Below are 20,856 nucleotides of genomic sequence, written 5' to 3'. Positions count from 1 at the left end.
GTTCTGAAGATAGATAAATCATTTCATATTGGAAACAATAAATAAGTTTTTACAGCTGAACTCACTGCAATATTTAAGGCCTTGAATTCTTTTAAATCGTTTTACACGAGACATTTTTACATTCTTTTCTGTGTTGATTCCAAGTCAATGCTTCAGGCACTACAATCACCGAAATAACAGACAAGATGTGAAATGATGATTGAAATCAGCCACACACTTCTTTCTCGTCCAATCACTTTCAATGAACAGACGTAAAATCGATCAACAACAACAACAACAACAACAACAACAACACACACACACACACACACACACACACACACACACACACACATCGAAGGATGTTGTATTCATACTACAGGCCAGTTAACCAGCCAAATAATAAATTTAAAAAAAAAAGATAAAAAAACCCAATTCATGCTTGATCAGGCATGGCAGCTCAACACCCACCTTCCCCACCCACATTGGCACCTCCCCAACCCTACTCGTCCCACGTTGTGAAAGCTCTCCTGTCTGCCGCGCCTTTCACACCGACAGCGAGTGTGCTCAGAGTGGCCACAGCTAACCCCTCCTGGTTGACTGACTGACCCAAGCCTTTGGAACGGGCGCTGTGAGCTCGAGTCCTGCAGATACCACAAGGAACCGGGTAATCGGGTGTAAGCTGGCCTACCCGAAAACCCTGACAGAACAGGGTGTAGTGTTAGAGTTGGCCGTGTCGGTGGTGAGTGTTGTGTGCTGTGTAGGCAGCGACACCGGTGGACTAATTGTGTGCGTGTCGTGTCACAGGTAAGATCAGATACACACACAAGGCAGACAATGACTGGAAAAGTAGACAAAACATAAGCGGGTGCCAAAATGAATAGATCACATGTTTCAAGTGTGAACGATGACGTGTGTTTTATTTGCTTGAATAGGGTCGGCTTATTTTAGATGAGATTGAACCAGGACTGTGTAGTAAAAGAAAGTAGGCTACACGTTATTTTATCGGAAACTTATATGTGTAAACAGCTATATTATTCTTATTAACCCTTTTCCTCTACTAACAGAAGGCAAGAAAGTTGTCAAATGAGAAGCCTGAGTATCAATGAATTCTGTGCCATTTCAAAAACAGAACATTATTCTTTTTAGGACATTGTTTCGTTTAAAAATAACTTAATCGGACTCTCTCTCTCTCTCTCTCTCTCTCTCTCTCTGTCTCTGTGTCTGTGTGTGTGTGTGTGTGTGGAGAGAGTTTGTGTGTCTTGTGTGTGTGTGTGTGTGTGTGTGTGTTTGTTTGTTCAACACAAAGAACAAACCTGAAATCAGTAGATCAGGAGAGAGAGAGAGAGAGAGAGAGAGAGAGAGAGAGATATCAGTAATGTAAACTCCTGTCCTTTCCAGCGTGTACTGAATTGTGTATTTTCCAGGTCACGTTGATATGTTGAGAGACACAGGCACAGACAGAGAAACTTTTAAACAAGGACATTGCATTCTCTGTCAATAAGCGCAAGAAATGCAGTCTGCATACAACTTCACTGGCAAAAAAGTATATATATATATATATATATATATATATATATATATATATATATATATATATATGATATGTGTGTGTGTGTTAAATGGTTTGGGTCATTTACATGAAATTTCTTTTATGGGAAGAAATACATGTATGTGTTCATTATTTTTGAGAAGTCAAGTGGTATTGTTGATACGAATGGTAGTTGCGAGAGTCGGTGAGGAATGGGGCTCGTCCATGGTGTGATTAAGGGGGGCAGGGTACAGGCTTATTGGGGGTGTGGGAAATGTTTGGAGAGTTTGTGTGTGTGTGTGTGTGTGTGTGAGAGAGAGAGAGAGAGAGAGAGAGAGAGAGAGAGAGAGAGAGAGAGAGAGAGAACTTATCTGTTTTGAGTGTTGTATTTCTTTCGTTTTGTGTGTTTTTACAATTTTATGAATGTAAAACGTTATTTCAATGTTGCATTATCTCTTGCTATCTTGTCGCCCACAAGCCAATTTTTCCCTACTTTTTAATGATGACATTTGACTGATTTGGTTGACTGGAACAAATCAAATAACTAAAAAATAAAAATGCGAATAAGAACTCGAGCACAAGCGCACAAGCGCACAACCGCGCACACGTTCATGAAAACGCTTCGAGAAAAAACGTAGTTGCATATTTGCTGAGTAGAATGAAGACCAGAAGATCGAGCGGAAGACAAACTAGAGCTGTGTACGGTGTAACCGAACAGAACAACCAGTGTTGAACGAACCCAGAGACGTCATGGCTCAGTCCCTGACCAGCTCAAACCCAGTGCCAGGACAAGGAGCGGAAGAGCGGACAGGTGCCGGCTATTTACCTGGCAGAGGACGGAAGCTGGCGTTTAGGACTGACAATGGACCCCTCACACACAACCGCACCAGAAAGGCTCTTTCATTAGCCTTCAATCCGCCACTCAACGACCCCAAGTCAATCGACAGGTGGTTTGTGCTGGCATGGTTTATGAGAAAGAAGTGGCTGTGCGGTGGGCAGGTGCAAATCGCTAGGTGCAGATACAGGGACTGAAAGAGAAGTGGGTATATTGTTGAAAGACTGAGAGAGAGGCGGTGTCTACAGTACCGTGTCCACTTCACATAGCGCCAGCATAAAAAAAAAAGAGTAGCCGAAACCGTTTCTTCCCAACAGACCTTGAGAAAGTGATCAGTGTTCCACTGAACTGTGAAATACACCGACGTCTCATGTGCAACACATACACGAAGAAGTCTCCACGGCAACAAGAAACTGTCCCTGGCAAAATTCTGATGAAAAAAATCATATAGGTATAACGTATATAATGTAGTAGTAGGGAATGCACATGAGAGAGAATTGAGAAAAAAGAGCTGATGATGATGACGAATAGGGAACAGCCCGGTATCACATCCTGATGTGTGGTGAGAGGGGTACAGTAACTTCCCCTGGACTCCACACCTGGCTGGTCAGCTGTCCCCAGCACACCACGTAGCCTGTAGTGCCATAAACATTAATTGAAGCTATCCGTCATCAACAGTCTTCACAGTCACCGACTGGTTTCTTTTACCATCACATACAGGTTTTGTTCACCATCACATACTATTTCCATTCACCACCACATACCGTTTTAACCATCACAGTTTCACTCACCACCACATACTGTTTTAACCATCACAGTTTCACTCACCACCCCATACAGTTTTAACCATCACATACTATTTCCATTCACCACCACATACTGTTTTAACCATCACAGTTTCACTCACCACCACATACTGTTTTAACCATCACAGTTTCACTCACCACCCCATACAGTTTTAACCATCACATACTATTTCCATTCACCACCACATACTGTTTTAACCATCACAGTTTCACTCACCACCACATACTGTTTTAACCATCACAGTTTCGCTCACCACCACATACTGTTTTAACCATCACAGTTTCACTCACCACCACATACTGTTTTAACCATCACAGTTTCACTCACCACCACAGACGTTTTATTCACCATCACTTCTTTTTTTTTCCATCACGAACCGTCGGGTTGTTCTCTTATTGTTGGTGGTGTTTTTTCACAAGGGCAGTATTTATGCAGAAAACCCCTCAGTACAAAAAATATGAAGATGCTGACCTGAAAAGAGAAGAAATGGAAAGAAACCCACAGAAAATGGTCGATCTTTATTACCTTTTACTTGTCTATTTTGATTTGTTTTAGGTCGACGCTGATGGACCAAGTGCGCCATCTTAACCTTCCTGTGTTGAACTGACCGTGACCCAGCATCACGTGACCTCCCAAACCTGTGGTGACAGTGTACCGCCCCTGACGCCTGACGTAAGGGTCTGTCTAAAAGTACCACACACAATCCACCATGCAGAGAAACTAAAAGTACCACACAAAATCCACCATGCAGAGAAACTAAAAGTACCACACACAATCCACCATGCAGAGAAACTAAAAGTACCACACAAAATCCACCATGCAGAGAAACAAGTCACTCGTCGTGTCTTGAGGAATAAGAACATTTTGTGCATGAGTGTGAACCACTGTCTGTTTTGTGCTCAACCACTGTTACTGATTACATTGGAAGTGAGTGGTTGGTCAAAAGATGAAAGAGAGAGGGTCGTACGGGCTTGCATAAGTTGGGCGGCTTGAAAGGAAAACCAGGCAGAACTGAGACAGCTGGACAGAATGCAGAACGACTCTCAAAAGGACAAAAACATATGCCCTTGATGGGAAACTGAATGGACTCCACCAATGCACACAACAAACTATTACTTCATAAGAATTCATACAAACGCTTGCTTCACAGAATTCATTACAAACTCTTGTCTAAAAGGGCCGACCACAAACGCCTGACTCAGGCCCAGACACTGACACTAAAGAGCGGATAGTGAATGAAGCTGACAACTAGCTGAAGGCAGTGAAAACCTGTGCGCTTCAGTGCCCGCTGTCAGGGCAGCCAGGCCGTGGAGTCTTTACAGATCGATAAACAGGTCCTTTCCCATGAAAGGACCGGCACCATAAAAGCGCGCTTCACAACACGTTGTCAAAACAACTTGTGCTTATGATTATGAACAGGACTCTTCTCCGGCCGGCAGGTGACTTTGGTGTGTGTGCCTTCAGCGCGGGGAGTGCCGTGTAGTGCCGGTTATAAACTGCTGTATCACTGTGGTGGGGCTGCCGCCTGACTTCAAATTGACACAAGATAACAGTGTCTTTGCTTCAACCAAGCGAGTCATGGGAGATGTGAACGTGCACACAGAGAGCACTGGGGGAGGAGGGGCAGGAGCAAAGACGAGAGGAAAACAGTCCGGCATGCAGGGATGCATGCCTGCTTCTGTGTCTGGTGAGTGTTGGTGTATCTGCCTTGGACTGGACAGTTGGTTGGTTGGTTGGCAGGGTGAATGGCTGGGCGGACATGGGACTGCATAATGACAGTGTGGTACTGTTATAATTTTGACCAGTTTTCAGGGGCTTCTTGTTGTGTTGGTCAGCTTGACTCCTCTGTTTCATTGTTTCACTCTGTCCTGTGTGTGTGTGTGTGTGTGTGTGTGTGTGTGTGTGTGTGTGTGTGTGATTTGCTATGCTGTTGAATGTTTAGTTATGTTTCTGGATGACTTTTGTAGGTTCCCTCTCGCTTTCTCTCCGCAGGCTGTCTGTCAACCTACTTTTCTGTTTGTGCGCGCGTGTATATATATATATATATATATATATATATATATATATATATATATATATATATGTGTGTGGGAGGGGGGGGTGTGCGTGCGTGTTTGTGTGCGTGTGTGCAGGATGGAATTTAAACTATGCTTGATTTTTTAAGGCAAGGATGGATTTCAGGACAGCGAACTATTTTGTGCATGTTTGGAGCTGATGTCTTTGATGTATCCGGCCTTCACCCCAGCTGCCATCTTAATTCTGATCTCTAAAGGCCTGGGTCGCCTAATTACCTAGTATGAATTGTTCCTCAGTTTCTCTCTATTTCAAAACTATCGGTTTCTTAATTCCCACGAACAAAATAAGTCTTTCTGTAGGTTTTGCTGTCGGTCCTCCGATCGGCTTCTGTTTATTTCCCTATCGCATGAATTGCACTCCACTTGTCCTTGAAGCTCTTCAGTGTCATCTGCTTGCCATTCAACTAACTTGCTTACCGTTGGCTGGTTAATATATATATATATATAGCTCTCTCTAAAGGCTGTGTGTGTGTGTGTGTGTGTGTGTGTGTGTGTGTGTGTGTGTGTGTGTGTGTGTGGTGTTCTTACTGCGCTGGTAATAACCTTTCAGTAAAACCTGGAGAGAGTGAACATTGATCTTTATTTACATTATCAAGGGATCCTTGATATATATAGTGTGAACAGTTCCATTCTACTTCTTCCGTTCTTTGGAAGATATTGCAAAATACTGGCAACTCAAGACGGAGAAAACTGTGTACCCGACTTGAATTTCATTTTGTGTAGTTCATTTCTCAAAGAGCCACACAGGGAAGGGTATCACATAGTACAAGGACACCAGTTCTGTGCTACAGAACGAGCACAGACATGCTGATCTGCACTGAAAAGTGGCCTGGGCAGTTCTCTCTCAGACCCTTTGTCGGTTCAGCACAGATTTTTTTAGGTTCAAGCTGTGCTGCCTATGTTGTTTGTACACCCTTCACCCCCCCCCACCCCCACCCCTGTCAGCATCCCCCTCCGCCCCCGCCCCCCCCCCACCCCCACCCCCCACAATCCCGCCCCCTGAAACTTATAGTCCGTGTAGTCCATTCTCTAGAGAATACAAAGATAAATAAACCATATAAGGAATAAATAAACATCATAAGCAAGATAAGTGCTTTTCTGTGAATCATGTCTCAATACGTACGATATGCATAATATTTATTTTGCTATTAACATCATAATCGGTATCATCATCACCTTCTTCTTCTTCGTCTTCACTAGTCTTTCACTGGCCTGCGATCTGACCACTTGACAGTGGCTGTGATGTGTCAGGTGTTAAAAGCGTGTGTACTGAGTGTGGACTGTAATCACCGTCAAGTGTTGACGCCAGGCCTATCAACAAGTGCTTGGATAGACTTAGTAGGTCAGGGAGTGGCTGTCAGCGTCTGTTCGTGTATCACTAGTGTGTCCGCTGTTGCCACGGTTACGCTATCTCAAAATGTGTGTGTGTGTGTGTGTGTGTGTGTGTGAGATTCACGCCAAGGTACAACAGGAAATCATTGTTTAACAGCTCTTACTCTGCTACTTGGTTCTGTTCCAGATCCCGTCTCTGTGTCTCTCTGTCCCTCTTTTTCTTCTTCTGCCTCTCTCTGTTGTCTCTGTCTGTCTGTCTGTCTGTCTGTCTCTCTCTCCCCCTCTCTTCCCCTTCCTCTGTCTCTCTCTCTCTATATATATATGTTTCTCTGTCTCTGTCTGTCTGTTTGTCTGCCTGTCTCTCCCTTGTGAGAGAGAGAGAGAGAAAGAGAAAGAGTGTATGTGTGTCAAGATTGACGTCAAGGCACAACAGGAAATCGAACCCATTGTTTAACAGCTCTCACTCTGCTACTTGGTTTTGTTCCAAAATTTGGTCTGCCTGTGTTTCTCTGTCTCTGGCTATCTCTTTCCATCTCTCTTTCTCTCTCGGTTTCTTTGTGTGTGTGTGTGTGTGTGTGTGTGTGTGTGTGTGTGTGTGTGTTTCTCTCTGTCTCTCTCGGTTTCTTTGTGTATGTATGTGTGTGTGTGTGTGTATGTGTTTCTTCTCTCTCTCTCTCTCTCTCTCTCTGCCTCTCCCTCCCTCCCTGTGTATGTGTGTGTGTGTGTGTGTGTGTGCCGGCGTGTGTGTGTGTGTGTGTGTGTGTGTGTGTGTGTGTGTGTGTGTGTGTGCCCATTCTTCTCAATACTCATACATGAAGTTCAGCATTTTCCCTTGCACAGTTTTGTTTGGAAATTCTTCATGACCCATTTGTCAATTTGACATAAGCTATGATAAGCCCAGGTTCTGCTGGCACTCTGCCAATGCTCCACTCCATATCTCCTTCCTCACCACACACCCCGCCCTTCTTCCTGTACACAATGCGTCCTTTCAATCCTTGTCCTGCTGTTTGTTGTCGTCTGGGACAGAATGCTAATAGTTACTGTATAGTCGCATAGGGCCTAGGTGTGTGTGTGTGTGTGTGTGTGTGTGTGTCCGCGCGCGCGCGCGCGTGCGTGCGTGTGTGTGTGTGTTGCAATAGTTCTCCTTTACATTTAAGCTTCTCCTTTACAATGATTTTCTGTTACTCTATGGTATACATTATGGTGGTTGTCTGTTACACAATAGTTCTCCATCACACAATGCTTCTCCAATACACAACGGTTCTCCAATACACAATGGTTCTCCAATACACAATGGTTCTCCATAACACAATGGTTCTCCATAACACAATGGTTCTCCACAACACAATGGTTCTCCATCACACAATGGTTCTCCATCACACAACGGTTCTCCAATACACAACGGTTCTCCAATACACAACGGTTCTCCATAACACAATGGTTCTCCATAACACAACGGTTCTCCATAACACAATGGTTCTCCATCACACAACGGTTCTCCATAACACAATGGTTCTCCATAACACAACGGTTCTCCATAACACAACGGTTCTCCATCACACAACGGTTCTCCATCACACAACGGTTCTCCATCACACAACGGTTCTCCATAACACAATGGTTCTCCATCACACAACGGTTCTCCATAACACAATGGTTCTCCAATACACAACGGTTCTCCATAACACAAGGGTTCTCCATCACACAACGGTTCTCCATAACACAATGGTTCTCCTTCACACAACGGTTCTCCTTCACACAATGGCTCCCCATAACACAATGGTTCTTCATAACACAATGGTTCTCCATAACACAACGGTTCCCCAACACACAACGGTTCTCCAATACACAACGGTTCTCCATAACACAATGGTTCTTCATAACACAATGGTTCTCCATATTACAATGGTTCTCTATCACACAATGGTTCTCCATTAGATTATGGTTCTCCGTCACACAGTGTTCACCAGTACAATGATTCTCCACGACACATTTGTTATATATAATTATCATTACGATGATTCTCCATAACACAATGGTTCAAAATTACATTACGGTTCTCCATTATACAATGGTTCCCCCCAAAACAGTGGTTCTTCATTACACAATGGTTCTATATTACATTATGGTTCTCCATCACTCCATTACACAATTGATATAGCATACCGCGGCTGGTGGGGACCCTACATCAGCGGTCGAAACAAAGAGAAAGAAAAAAAACAAAAACAAGGATCGTTCCTCTCACCATTGGTGCTTGGAACATAAGGACTCTCCTGGACAGAGATAATGCGGACAGACCCCAAAGGAGAACGGCACTAGTTGCATCCGAACTCGCCAGATACAACATTGACATCGCAGCCTTGAGTGAGACTCGGCTTGCCGGTGAAGGCGAGCTCTGTGAACGGGGATCTGGTTACACCTTCTTCTGGAGTGGACGAGGAAGCGAAGAGCGACGTGAGGCTGGTGTTGGTTTTGCAGTAAAAACAGTACTTGGCAGCAAGCTAGCTGGAATCCCAAAGGAAGTCAACGATAGGCTTATGACCATGAAACTCCCACTGGCATCTGGCCAGAAGCACCTCACCATTGTCAGTGCCTACGCCCCAACCATGACCAACCCGGATGAAGTGAAGGCGAAGTTCTACGAGGACCTTCACTCTGTCATTGCTGCTATCCCTAAAGCAGACAAGCTCATCATTCTTGGGGACTTCAATGCTAAAGTTGGCTCTGACTACATCTCCTGGGATGGAGTGATTGGAAAGCACGGTGTGGGCCACTGCAACCCAAATGGATTGCTTTTGCTTCAGACCTGTGCAGAGCACGAACTGCTGATAACCAACACAGTTTTCTGCCTCCCTACCCGTAACAGGACGTCATGGATGCACCCACGCTCAAAGCATTGGCATCTCATCGATTACGTCATCGTCAGGAAAAGGGATAGGCAAGATGTACATGTAACAAAGACCATGCAGGCTCGGGTCCAGGACAATGGCAAAACATCTGCTCCTTTTGCTGTCACAAATGGTGTCAAGCAAGGCTGCGTCCTGGCTCCAACGCTGTTCAGCCTCATGTTCTCTGTAATGCTTACTGATGCCTTCAGAGATGGCGATTTTGGAATCGGCCTAAAGTACCGAACAGATGGCAAGCTGTTTAACCTCAAGGCTTCAAGCAAAAACGAAGGTCATGACAGACATCATCAGAGACTTTTTGTCTGCTGATGATTGTGCCCTCAACACTGGATCTGAAGCTGACATGCAACTCAGCGTCGACAAGTTTGCCACTGCCAGCAGGAACTTCGGCCTTACCATCAGCTGATGACTGTGAAGAAGCGATCCTTGGACAGCTTCAGACGCAGGGTCATCAGCCTATCGTTTATCCCACGTGTAAGGCTGTCAAGCTGTCGTGCAAGTTTGGTTCGTATGGCAAAGCCCACGCCTGAGATTCTTGAGGTGCCATCTGGCTTCCCAGTGCAGTAGAAGGTGTAGTCCCCTCCAACTTCCTCCAGCTGGGTTTCACCTACAAACCTGGTTTCGCTCAGGGCTGCTATGTCCACCTGGTAGCGATCAAGCATTCTAGCAATGAGCGCTGTGCGTCTTTCTGGTCTGTCGTCTCTGTCTAAAAGGGTGCGAACATTCCAGGCACCCAGAGTCAGGGCATGACTCCTGATTCTTTTCTTCCGTTGTTTTCGACCGCTAGTGTTGGATGGCCAAGTAGGTGCGGTTTCCTGCTAGGTACTAGGTGAGGCAAGCTTTGTTTAGGGATCCTTTTATCTCCCGTTCTCCATGTGGGTAGAGCAGTGCTGTCCCTAAAAAGGGCTGCTCTGACACTGTGGGAGGATACGGGCGCCGCATCTGCCCCAGTCTACGGCGGACGACCATCACCCCACAGCCGCCTGCGTGCAGAGTCGTGACTAGGAACTGCCAGCAGCATCCTCTGCCTGTCCCCGGTACCACTTCTCCATCGCCACAGGGCTTGGGAAAGCTGGGTGTTGAAGGCTAGCTCGTCGTTCCGACATTAGCCTGGTTGCCTGACCAGCACAGGTGACTTTTTTGTAGTGAGGAGGAGTTGTGCAGTCCCTTCCCCACTCTCTCGCCAACCGACGCTCACAGTCCCACAGGTGCAGATATTGTCACGTGTAGGACAGCCTCGGCAGGTGCAGGTTTTTTCTTCGGAGTTCCGTCTCCTAGGAGGACTTCCAGCCAAGGATAAGAGCTCCCCCTGCCCTGTGGTCATCCTCTTCCGCCTTCACAGCCGTTGGGAAAGGTTTCCTCCTCCACCTGATCCGTCGTTGGGAGATTTCACATGCGGCAGGTAGTACTGGGTTTCATGGTACCAGTAGCAAGGGTTATGCCCCTGACCTGACACGTCACACACATATACACGATCTCTATTTTTCCCTCTCTGTCACGTACGTGCGTGCACGCACAAACACAGGCAGACGGACGGACGGGCAGGCAACACACTCACTTTCACTTTCTCTCTCTCTCCAAGCACAAGCGCACGAGTCTACACTCACCCACCCACCCACAAACACATTAACACACACTAACACACACCACACACACGTGCGCGACAGTAGCTGCATCTTAACAGTTAATTTTTACGATCGGCTCAAAATCCCGAACCCACTGGGTAAGGAGCTATGACGTAACTTTAAAGACCCAGCGTAGCTCAATGAAGGGTTGTACCCTCGCACACAATCGCACGCACACACACGCAAGCATGCACGCACGCACACTTACATACATACTAACACACGCCAGATACACTCGCACATATATATACACACCTCTTCGACAAAAATACGAACTTCAAACACACATACGAAATACACGTGCACGCATACACTCACACAAACAATCACGCAACACACTCGTAAGGGCGTGCGCACAGCAGCACACAACTATCATAACAACAAGACAACTGTCGTGATGATGCCAGGCAACATATGCCGCAAACATATCATTGCCAGTGCAGTTGATTTTTGGTAATGACCCTTCTTGCAAATATATCAGAGAAGGGTGACAATATGTACAGAAGAAGGACAATATGTGCAGAAGAAGGACAATATGTACAGAAGAAGGACAATATGTACAGAAGAAGGACAATATGTGCAGAAGAAGGACAATATGTACAGAAGAAGGACAATATGTACAGAAGAAGGACAATATGTGCAGGGGCGACAAGATATGCCGCATGTTGCCCCTTTCCTCCAGTCCACCTTGTCTGCCTTCTACATGTTGGTTGTTATCTCCTTCCGTCTTCATTCTCTCTCTCTCTCTCTCTCTCTCTCTCTCTCTCTCAGCGCGCACGCGCGTTTGTGAGTGCGTGTTCCAAGACTGAAAGAGTGAACGATGGAAAACTCCAGCCAGAGCCATCATTCATTCACACACAGTCGAGGTTGTTCCTGTGCTGTCAGAAGCAGGCCACAGGCACAGGAGGATCAGATGACACCTGCAATGGAGAACCACGCAGGCATGGGATTGTTGTATCGATCTGTCCCGACCTGTAAGGTACCATCAAACATCAAACCTCAAACCTCCACCGCTCAGACCGCGTGCCAAGACGTCATTCATCACCGTGCGGAGCGACAGGCAGGACAGTGGTCCCCGGCCTGGCGGAACAGAGTGGAAAAGAGACAGATGAAGCGAGAGGAGAATGTCTTGCCCCGGGGTGGTTGAGGACATGCGGACAGTGGGGGACTGTGATCACACAGACCAACGGTGTATGCTAGAGACGTGTGGTGGTTCTGTCGTCTACAGCAATAACTGGAGTCTGTAGAGCAAGACAGGTGATCAGTGAAGCAGAAGTAAGAAGTTAAGGCCCTTATTATCGTACAAGAAAGACGTATTTATAACTCGCGTGTTTCTCTTTGCCTGTCTCCCTTTACTCCCTCCACCACCACCAAACCAACAGCTAGCGTACATCTATTCAGTGCAGTGAAGACAGGCAGTGTAAGCAGCCGTTGGAACTGACTGCAGAGAGCCAGAAGTGCGTCAGAAGAGTGACAGGCCGGGAACGAACATGGGACGACATTGCTACCGTAGTGTTGCCTCTTAGCTTGAACTTGGACAGTCACTGCTCTTTTATTTGTATTTGTATTTCTTTTTATCACAACAGATTTCTCTGTGTGAAATTCGGGCTGCTATCCCCATGGAGAGCGCGTCGCTATACAACAGCGCCACACAATGTACAGTGTCAATGGTATACAAAACTTAGTGAACACCAATTTGACACTTCTGCTATGTTAAACTGATATTTCTCTCTTCTGGTTTGATGATGAATTTTGCTGGTGACTAGACATTTTGGTGAGTATTGATTTTTACATTTGAGTGTTATCGCTCTTCCGGTTTTTGTGTGTGGAAAACACACAATTTTACATGGTTCTACCAGTTGAGGAATAAAACTTGGGTTTTAACTCTATGATTGATCTGGGTGATATGCAACAGATCATGTCACATGGCAGAAACTTGAAAGAAAACAAAAGCCTAACTATGCGTCTGTTTAACAGTTGAAGAAAAGATGTGTAAAATGTGTCAGAAACGTGCTGCCAACTTTGCGCACTTACTTTAAAGCATTGCAGGACTTAACGAGGTATCGCTTTTCCGCTTCACAGCACATAGTAGTTTCAGTGTGGATGGAGGGTTGTACCTTGCACAGATACTTAACCGCCATTCATGTCTTCATCTTGGCACATCATGTAACAGGTTGTGGGAGGAAAAAGTAATGTTGAAGACAGCAGGTGACTGGGCAACAGAAAAAATTCTCTGCCGCTACTTCGCGTGAACACTGCAGCAGAGTGAGTTCGGCTTCATTGGTAGTGTTGTGAATCAGCATCTCTTCATATGAATGCAAGACATTACTAAATTCTCGGTTTCATCAGATTAACAATCACTGTGCATTTTTGTCGCAGTTTATAGAGCGACGTTTGTTCACACACACACACACACACACACACACACACACACCTCGCAAGATTTATTCATGTGTTACTAGTCCCAACGAACTGGTTGTATTGCTGACTCGTCTTCCAAGGTGACAGATGTTCTCCATTAATCCCCGAAGGCGCTATGTTTTGTACTGTTTGATGAAGCAGTTCCACACTGACACCGTTGCATAGCGGAGGACGTTGGATGAACACTGATCGGGGTTAGACGGAGGTTGATTGAGCCATGTGGGTAACGTGGACATTCCTTCCCCTTATAGTGCTGGCTGCCGAATGGAGAATTATCCATATACATAGCACCCAACACCACATGTGCAGAATCAGAGGGACTACAGGTGTACAGGGAAGCATTTAGCAGATGTGTCATGAGGAGATCCAGGTTACCGGGGAACGCCGATAACAATGATGATAACACGCACAACGATGCGAATACCTCAAACTGGAGTTGTCTACTGGATAGGATGCCTGCTCCTAGCACATGCCTCTTTTTCTTCTCTTGTTCTAGTCAAGTGTGAACGGCTGTGGTTTCTGATAGTCCGAAGGAGTGTACCAAATCCGTCGGTGGAAGTGGGTGTGGTTAAATTCAGTGTGTGTGTGTGTGTGTGTCTGTGTGTCTGTGTGTGAGTCTCTGTGTCTCTGTGTGTGTCTGTGTAATGTAAATTAGTTTGTATACGGTCCGTAAGTGGGTCTGGTTGTACACCGTCTGTTAAATGAATGTGGAAATATACCGTCTGTGTAATGGGTGTGGTTGTACACCGTATGTGTAGTAGGTTTAATTGTACACTGTCAGTGTAATGGGTGTGTGTGTATACCGTCTGTGTAGTGGGTGTGGTTAAACACCGTCAGTGTAATGCGTGTGGGTGTACACCGTCTGTGTAGTAGGTCAGGTCATTAGATCTGCTACTGGTAACCTGTAATCCAGTACAACCTGTTCAGGGTCGGGTTGCCGGCGACTAAACTGGCACTCCCACTGCTCCCTTCCGGGACTGGTGAGGCGGGTGGCTAGACACCCTTATGGAGATCCATAAAAGGGCGTCGGCTCAGGAGAGCCACCGACGGCCATCTAGCTCCATTGTGCTGTGTGCATGCCACATGCAGTTGGCCCCCGGGGTGTGTCTACCCATGCATGCGAAGTCTGGATCCGGCAGAATCTGCGGAAGAAACCTATCGGTTCAACGGAGAGGAAGGCGGTTACAGCAACGCACTGTGGAGTGCAGAGAGCAAGATGAGACACCGAAAGGATATCTTGGTCATCCACTGCATCCGTGCTCATCCTCCAGTCGTCTCGACTTAGTCTTGCCACTGGAAATTGGTGGACCCGGACGAGAGAGTGAGGTCGACGTTGCGCAACTCCTCTTCACTTTAAACAAACTCATCGCGCAAGTCATCAGTCGTCCAAAATGACCTTTCGTCCTTCATCATTTCATCACCCCCAAGTCCTGTGGCGACAGGCGAGCGACGAAACGACAGGTGTGGGTACACTGGCAGTCGCAGCCGCAGACCTGCACGCAGGCGGCTCAGGCCATAGGGTCGTTCTTCGTCGACAGGAGCAGCGATGGAGCTCGGCAGCCGTCTGAGCGTCTGAGCAGCCCTCTTTAGGAATGCACTGCTCACCTCCCTGGCATGAGGAAGGGGCTAGAAAAGGTGCCCTAAAAATTGCCTGCTCCATATCACCCTGGCCAGCATACCGCGGCTGGCGGGGACCCTACATCAGCGGTCGAAACAAAAAGAAAGAAAAGAAAAAAACAAGGATCCTTCCTCTCACCATTGGTGCTTGGAACATAAGGACTCTCCTGGACAGAGATAACGCGGACAGACCCCAAAGGAGAACGGCACTAGTTGCATCCGAACTCGCCAGATACAACATTGACATCGCAGCCTTGAGTGAGACTCAGCTTCCAGGCGAAGGCGAGCTCTGTGAACGGGGATCTGGTTACACCTTCTTCTGGAGTGGACGAGGAAGCGAAGAGTGACGTGAGGCTGGCGTTGGTTTTGCAGTAAAAACAGCACTTGTCAGCAAGCTAGCTGGAATCCCAAAGGGAGTCAACGATAGGCTTATGACCATGAAACTCCCACTGGCATCTGGCCAGAAGCACCTCACCATTGTCCGTGCCTACGCCCCAACCATGACCAACCCGGATGAAGTGAAGGCGAAGTTCTACAAGGACCTTCACTCTGTCATTGCTGCTATCCCTAAAGCAGACAAGCTCATCATTCTTGGGGACTTCAATGCTAGAGTTGGCTCTGACTACATCTCCTGGGATGGAGTGATTGGAAAGCACGGTGTGGGCCACTGCAACCCAAATGGATTGCTTTTGCTTCAGACCTGTGCAGAGCACGTACTGCTGATAACCAACACAGTTTTCTGCCTCCCTACCCGTAACAGGACGTCATGGATGCACCCACGCTCAAAGCATTGGCATCTCATCGATTACGTCATCGTCAGGAAAAGGGATAGGCAAGATGTACGTGTAACAAAGACCATGTGCGGCACCAAGTGTTGGACAGACCATCACCTTGTAGTCTCGAAGCTGAATATTCGAATCCAGCCCAAGAGACGCCCCCAAGGCCAGAAGGCTCCAAAACGGCTCAACATCGCTAAGCTGAATAACATCACCATCAAACAGTCCTTTGTGGAGCTGCTGGAAGATCGTCTGGAATCCGCCTCTCTGGACAACCAGAATGTGGAGTCTGACTGGAGGACCCTGCGTGAGCTGATCTATAGTACAGCTTCAGAGACCCTGGGACCCATGACCAGAAAGCACAAAGACTGGTTTGATGAAAACTGTGATGAAATCAAGCAGCTTCTGGATGAGAAACGCCGTCTGCATCAAGCCTACCTGAGCAACCCAAAGTCCACATCAAAAAAGGATGCGTACGATGCCATCCGCAGGACTGCTCAGCAAAAGTTACGCCAGATGCAGGATAAGTGGCTGAGTGACAAAGCTGATGAGATCCAGGAATATGCTGACAGGCACGATATGAAGAGGTTCTATGATGCCTTAAAAGAAGTCTACGGCCCCACATCCTCAGGATCATCCCCCCTCCTCAGTGCAGATGGGAATACCTTGATCACGGAGAAGGAGAAAATTCTCGAACGCTGGGCTGAGCACTTCAACAGTGTCTTAAATCGCCCTTCCTCCATAAATGATGAAGCCATAGACCGTCTCCCACAAGTCCCCATCAACGAGGCACTGGACGATCCGCCAACACTTCTTGAGACCCAGAAAGCAATCCGTCTGCTATCCAGTGGCAAAGCACCTGGCTCAGACTCCATACCAGCAGAGGTCTACAAGGATGGAGGCACTGTACTGACTGAGAAGCTCGATCAGCTGTACTCACTCATGTGGAAAGAAGAGACGATCCCCCAGGATTTCAAAGATGCATCTATCATTCACTTGTACAAGCGAAAGGGGAACCGGCAAGCCTGTGATAACCATCGGGGCATTTCCTTGCTCTCCATCGCAGGCAAGATACTTGCCAGGATCCTACCAAACCGCCTCACAGCACACCTTGACCAAGGTCATTTGCCTGAGAGCCAATGTGGATTCCGGAAAGAGCGCAGAACCACCGACATGGTGTTGCAAGGCAGCTGCAAGAGAAATGTCAGGAGCAAAATGCTGATCTGTTGTCCACCTATGTCGACCTCACTAAGGCCTTCGACACCGTGAGTAGAGAGGGACTGTGGAAGATCATGGCCAAGTACGGATGCCCTCGGAAATTTATTTCCTTGGTCAGCCAATTCCATGAAGGCATGCAGGCTCGAGTCCAGGACAATGGCAAAACATCTGCTCCTTTTGCTGTCACAAATGGTGTCAAGCAAGGCTGCGTCCTGGCTCCAACGCTGTTCAGCCTCATGTTCTCTGTAATGCTTACTGATGCCTTCAGAGATGGCGATTTTGGAATCGGCCTAAAGTACCGAACAGATGGCAAGCTGTTTAACCTCAGAAGGCTTCAAGCAAAAACGAAGGTCATGACAGACACCATCAGAGACTTTTTGTTTGCTGATGATTGTGCCCTCAACGCTGGATCTGAAGCTGACATGCAACTCAGCGTCGACAAGTTTGCCACTGCCAGCAGGAACTTCGGCCTTACCATCAGCACGAGGAAAACTGAAGTTCTCCATCAGCCAGCCCCAGGGAAACCCTACGTTGAGCCCAACATCACAGTCAACGGTCAGAGACTCAGTGCGGTGGAGCGGTTCACATACCTTGGCAGCACACTGTCACGAAATGCGACCATCGACGATGAAGTGAACGTCAGGATTGCAAGAGCAAGCGCAACTTTTGGCAGACTCAGTGCAAATGTCTGGAACAGAAGAGGCATTAGTCTTGAGACCAAGCTAAAGGTCTACAGAGCAGTAGTTCTCCCCACACTACTGTACGCCTGCGAAACTTGGACAGTGTACCAACGACATGCCAAGAAGCTGAACCACTTCCACACAACATGCCTCAGGAAGCTACTGAACATCAAGTGGCAAGACAAGACCCCAGACACAGAGGTGCTCGCAAAAGCCACCCTTCCCAGCATCTTCACCATCCTTATGCAGGCCCAGCTTCACTGGGCTGGACACGTGGCGCGCATGCAAGACCATCGGCTGCCCAAAAGGCTCTTCTATGGCGAGCTGCAACAAGGGAAGAAATCACACGGAGGTCAGAAGAAGCGCTTCAGAGATACTCTGAAAGTCTCTCTTAAAGCATTTGATATCAACCCTGACTCCTGGGAGGAATCTGCAGTAGACCGTGACAAATGGCGCGCTACTGTGCACAAAGGCGCCAAGCTGTGCGAGGCCAACAGGACTGCTGCAGCTGTTCAGAAGAGGCAGGCCAGAAAGTCACGGGCAAACAAGCTCCCTGACAATGATATGCCTGTCTTTGTCTGCCCCAACTGTCAGCGAACATTTCGTGCGCAGATTGGACTATTCAGCCATCTGCGCATTCACAGATAGATTCATGAGCATCCTCCCCCCCACCCCACCACCACCCTCCCCCCATTCCCCAGCTGGATGACAACGATGGTCATCATCGATCTCGATGGACACACCACACAGTAGGTATGGGTGTACACCATCAGTGTAATGGGTGTGGGTGTACACCGTCTGTGTAATGGGTGTGGGTGTCGTCAGTGTAATGGGTGTGGGTGTACACTGTTTAGTGGGTGTGGTTGTACATCGTCTGTGTAATTGGTGTGGATGTACACCGTCTGTGTAATGGATGTGATTGTACATCGTCTGTGTAATTGGTGTGGATGTACATCGTCTGTGTAATGGATGTGATTGTACATCGTCTGTTTAAATGGTGTGGGTGTACACCGTCTTTGTAGTGGGTGTGGGCACCCCCTATCCCCCCCCCCCCGCCCCTCCCCCCCGCACGGGAGAGGTAGTACCTCTAGAGGGGGGCGGGAGTGGGGGGGGGGGCTTGTCACGCTCTTCCGGGAGTGCTCCGTCCTCTATTGGTCCCCACCGGCACCCAGCTCTCACCTATGGGTCCTAGAAGCTGCTAGCATGCGGCAGCGCCCAACCCCCGGGCAACGGCTTTGACAGGCTGGCTAAACTAGGTGAGGGTAGCCGACGGGTCTCAAACCCTCGGTGAGTTAGGGCTTGTCTACCCAAGCATGTGAAGACTGGATCCAGCGGACTCTGCGGAAGAAACCTTCATGGTTCAACGGAGAGGAAGGCGGTTGCAGCAGAACACTGTGGAGTGCTGAGGGCAGTCGTAGCCGCGGACCTGCACACAGGCGGGCCATAGGGTCGTTTTTTACCGACTGGAGCAGCGGTGGAGATCGGCAGCCCCCTGAGCGACTGAGCAGCCCTCTTCAGGACAGCACTGCTCACCTCCATGGCACGAGGAAGGGGCTAGAAAAGGTGCCCTAAACATTGCCTGCTCCACACCACCCTAGTCAGCATACCGCGGCTGACGGGGTCCCTACTCAAGCGGTCGACACACGAAGGAAAGAAAGAAGAAAACAAGGAGCACCCCATTGACCATTGCCACATGGAACGTGTGTACGCTTCGGGACAGAGGCGACTCAGCCAGACCACAGAGACTCACAGCACTCATTGCGAGTGAATTAGCCAGGTACGACTCGTACAACATCGACATCGCTGCCTTAAGTGAGACCAGACTGGCAGAAGAAGGCGAGGCGCAGGCTACACCTTTTTTTGGAGTGGTCGCGGACCTGAGGAGAGACGTGAGGCTGGAGTTGGCTTTGCAGTGAAGACAACCCTCGTTGGCAGGCTGGCTGGCCCCTCGAAAGGAGTGAACGATCGCCTGATGACGATGAAACTCCCCTTGTGCAACGGGAAGAAGTTTACCACCATTGTCAGCGCCTACGCGCCCACCATGACCAACCCAGATGATATCAAGTTCTACGAGGACCTGAACGCTGTCATCATCACTGTTCCCAACGCAGAAAAGCTCATCATTCTTGGTGACTTTAACGCGAGAGTTGGCTGTGACAGCACCTCCTGGGAAGGTGTGATTGGGAAGCCTGGGGTTGGTAACTGTAACAGCAATGGTCAACTACTTCTCCAGACATGTGCCGAGCACGACCTTCTTATCAGAAACACCTTCTTCTGTCTCCCTACCCGTAACAGGACGTCATGGATGCATCCTCGCTCTGGGCATTGGCATCTCATCGACTTTGTCATCGTCAGGAAGAGGGACAGGCAGGACGTACGAGTCACGAGGGCCATGTGCGGCGCCGAGTGCTGGACAGACCACCGCCTAATCGTCTCCAAACTCAACCTCCACATCCAGCCCAAGAGACGGCCTCAGGGCATGAAAGCACCCAAACGCCTGAATTTCAACAAGCTGGAGCTAGGCAACATCAAGCAGAGCTTTGCTGACACTCTGGAGGAACGCCTTGAGTCCACCATGCTGGACAACCAGAATGTGGAGGCAGCATGGGGCGCACTGCATGAGACAGTGTACAACACTGCCATGGAGTGCCTGGGGCCTTCTGCCAGGAAGAACAAAGACTGGTTTGATGAGAACTGCACTGAGATCAAGCAGCTGCTGGAAGACAAACGCCAAACCTACAGAGCCCGCATTGAAGATCCCAAGTCACAGTCAAAGAAAGACATACTGAAGAGCGCACACAGCACCATCCAGCTGAAGCTGCGGCAGATGTGGGATTCCTGGTTGAGCAACAAAGTTGATGAGATCCAGGGCTTTGCAGGCAGGAACGACATGAAGAACTTCTATAACGGCCTGAAAGAAGTCTACAGTCCCACCACCTCTGGATCTGCTCCACTCCTCAGTGCTGATGGTTCTACCCTAATCACTGACAAGGACGGGATCCTTGAGAGATGGGCTGAACACTTTGACAGCGTACTGAACCGCCCTTCCACCAT

At 48.1% G+C, this 20,856-nt stretch overlaps 1 protein-coding gene across 4 annotated transcripts in view; it reads left to right on the top strand.

Annotated features, from left to right (window-relative positions):
- Positions 1 to 539: 539 nt before the first annotated feature.
- Positions 540 to 20,856, top strand: part of LOC143296923 (advillin-like) — a 214,067-nt gene continuing 193,750 nt past the window's right edge. The window contains exons 1-2 of one of the 4 annotated variants that reach the window (XM_076608944.1): positions 540 to 646; positions 3,708 to 4,839. In XM_076608944.1, the coding sequence (XP_076465059.1) occupies positions 4,731 to 4,839 (109 nt within the window). In that variant the 5' untranslated portion in view covers positions 540 to 646; positions 3,708 to 4,730. Of the gene's footprint in view, positions 787 to 3,707; positions 4,840 to 11,977; positions 12,865 to 20,856 lie in introns of those variants that run through there. The other 3 variants (XM_076608942.1, XM_076608945.1, XM_076608946.1) reach the window with 3 other exon arrangements.

Source organism: Babylonia areolata, chromosome 22 (assembly GCF_041734735.1).
Source record: "Babylonia areolata isolate BAREFJ2019XMU chromosome 22, ASM4173473v1, whole genome shotgun sequence".
NCBI lineage: Eukaryota > Metazoa > Mollusca > Gastropoda > Neogastropoda > Buccinidae > Babylonia > Babylonia areolata.
Note: the sequence above shows the minus strand (reverse complement) of the source record. Positions and strands in the feature narration are given on the sequence as shown.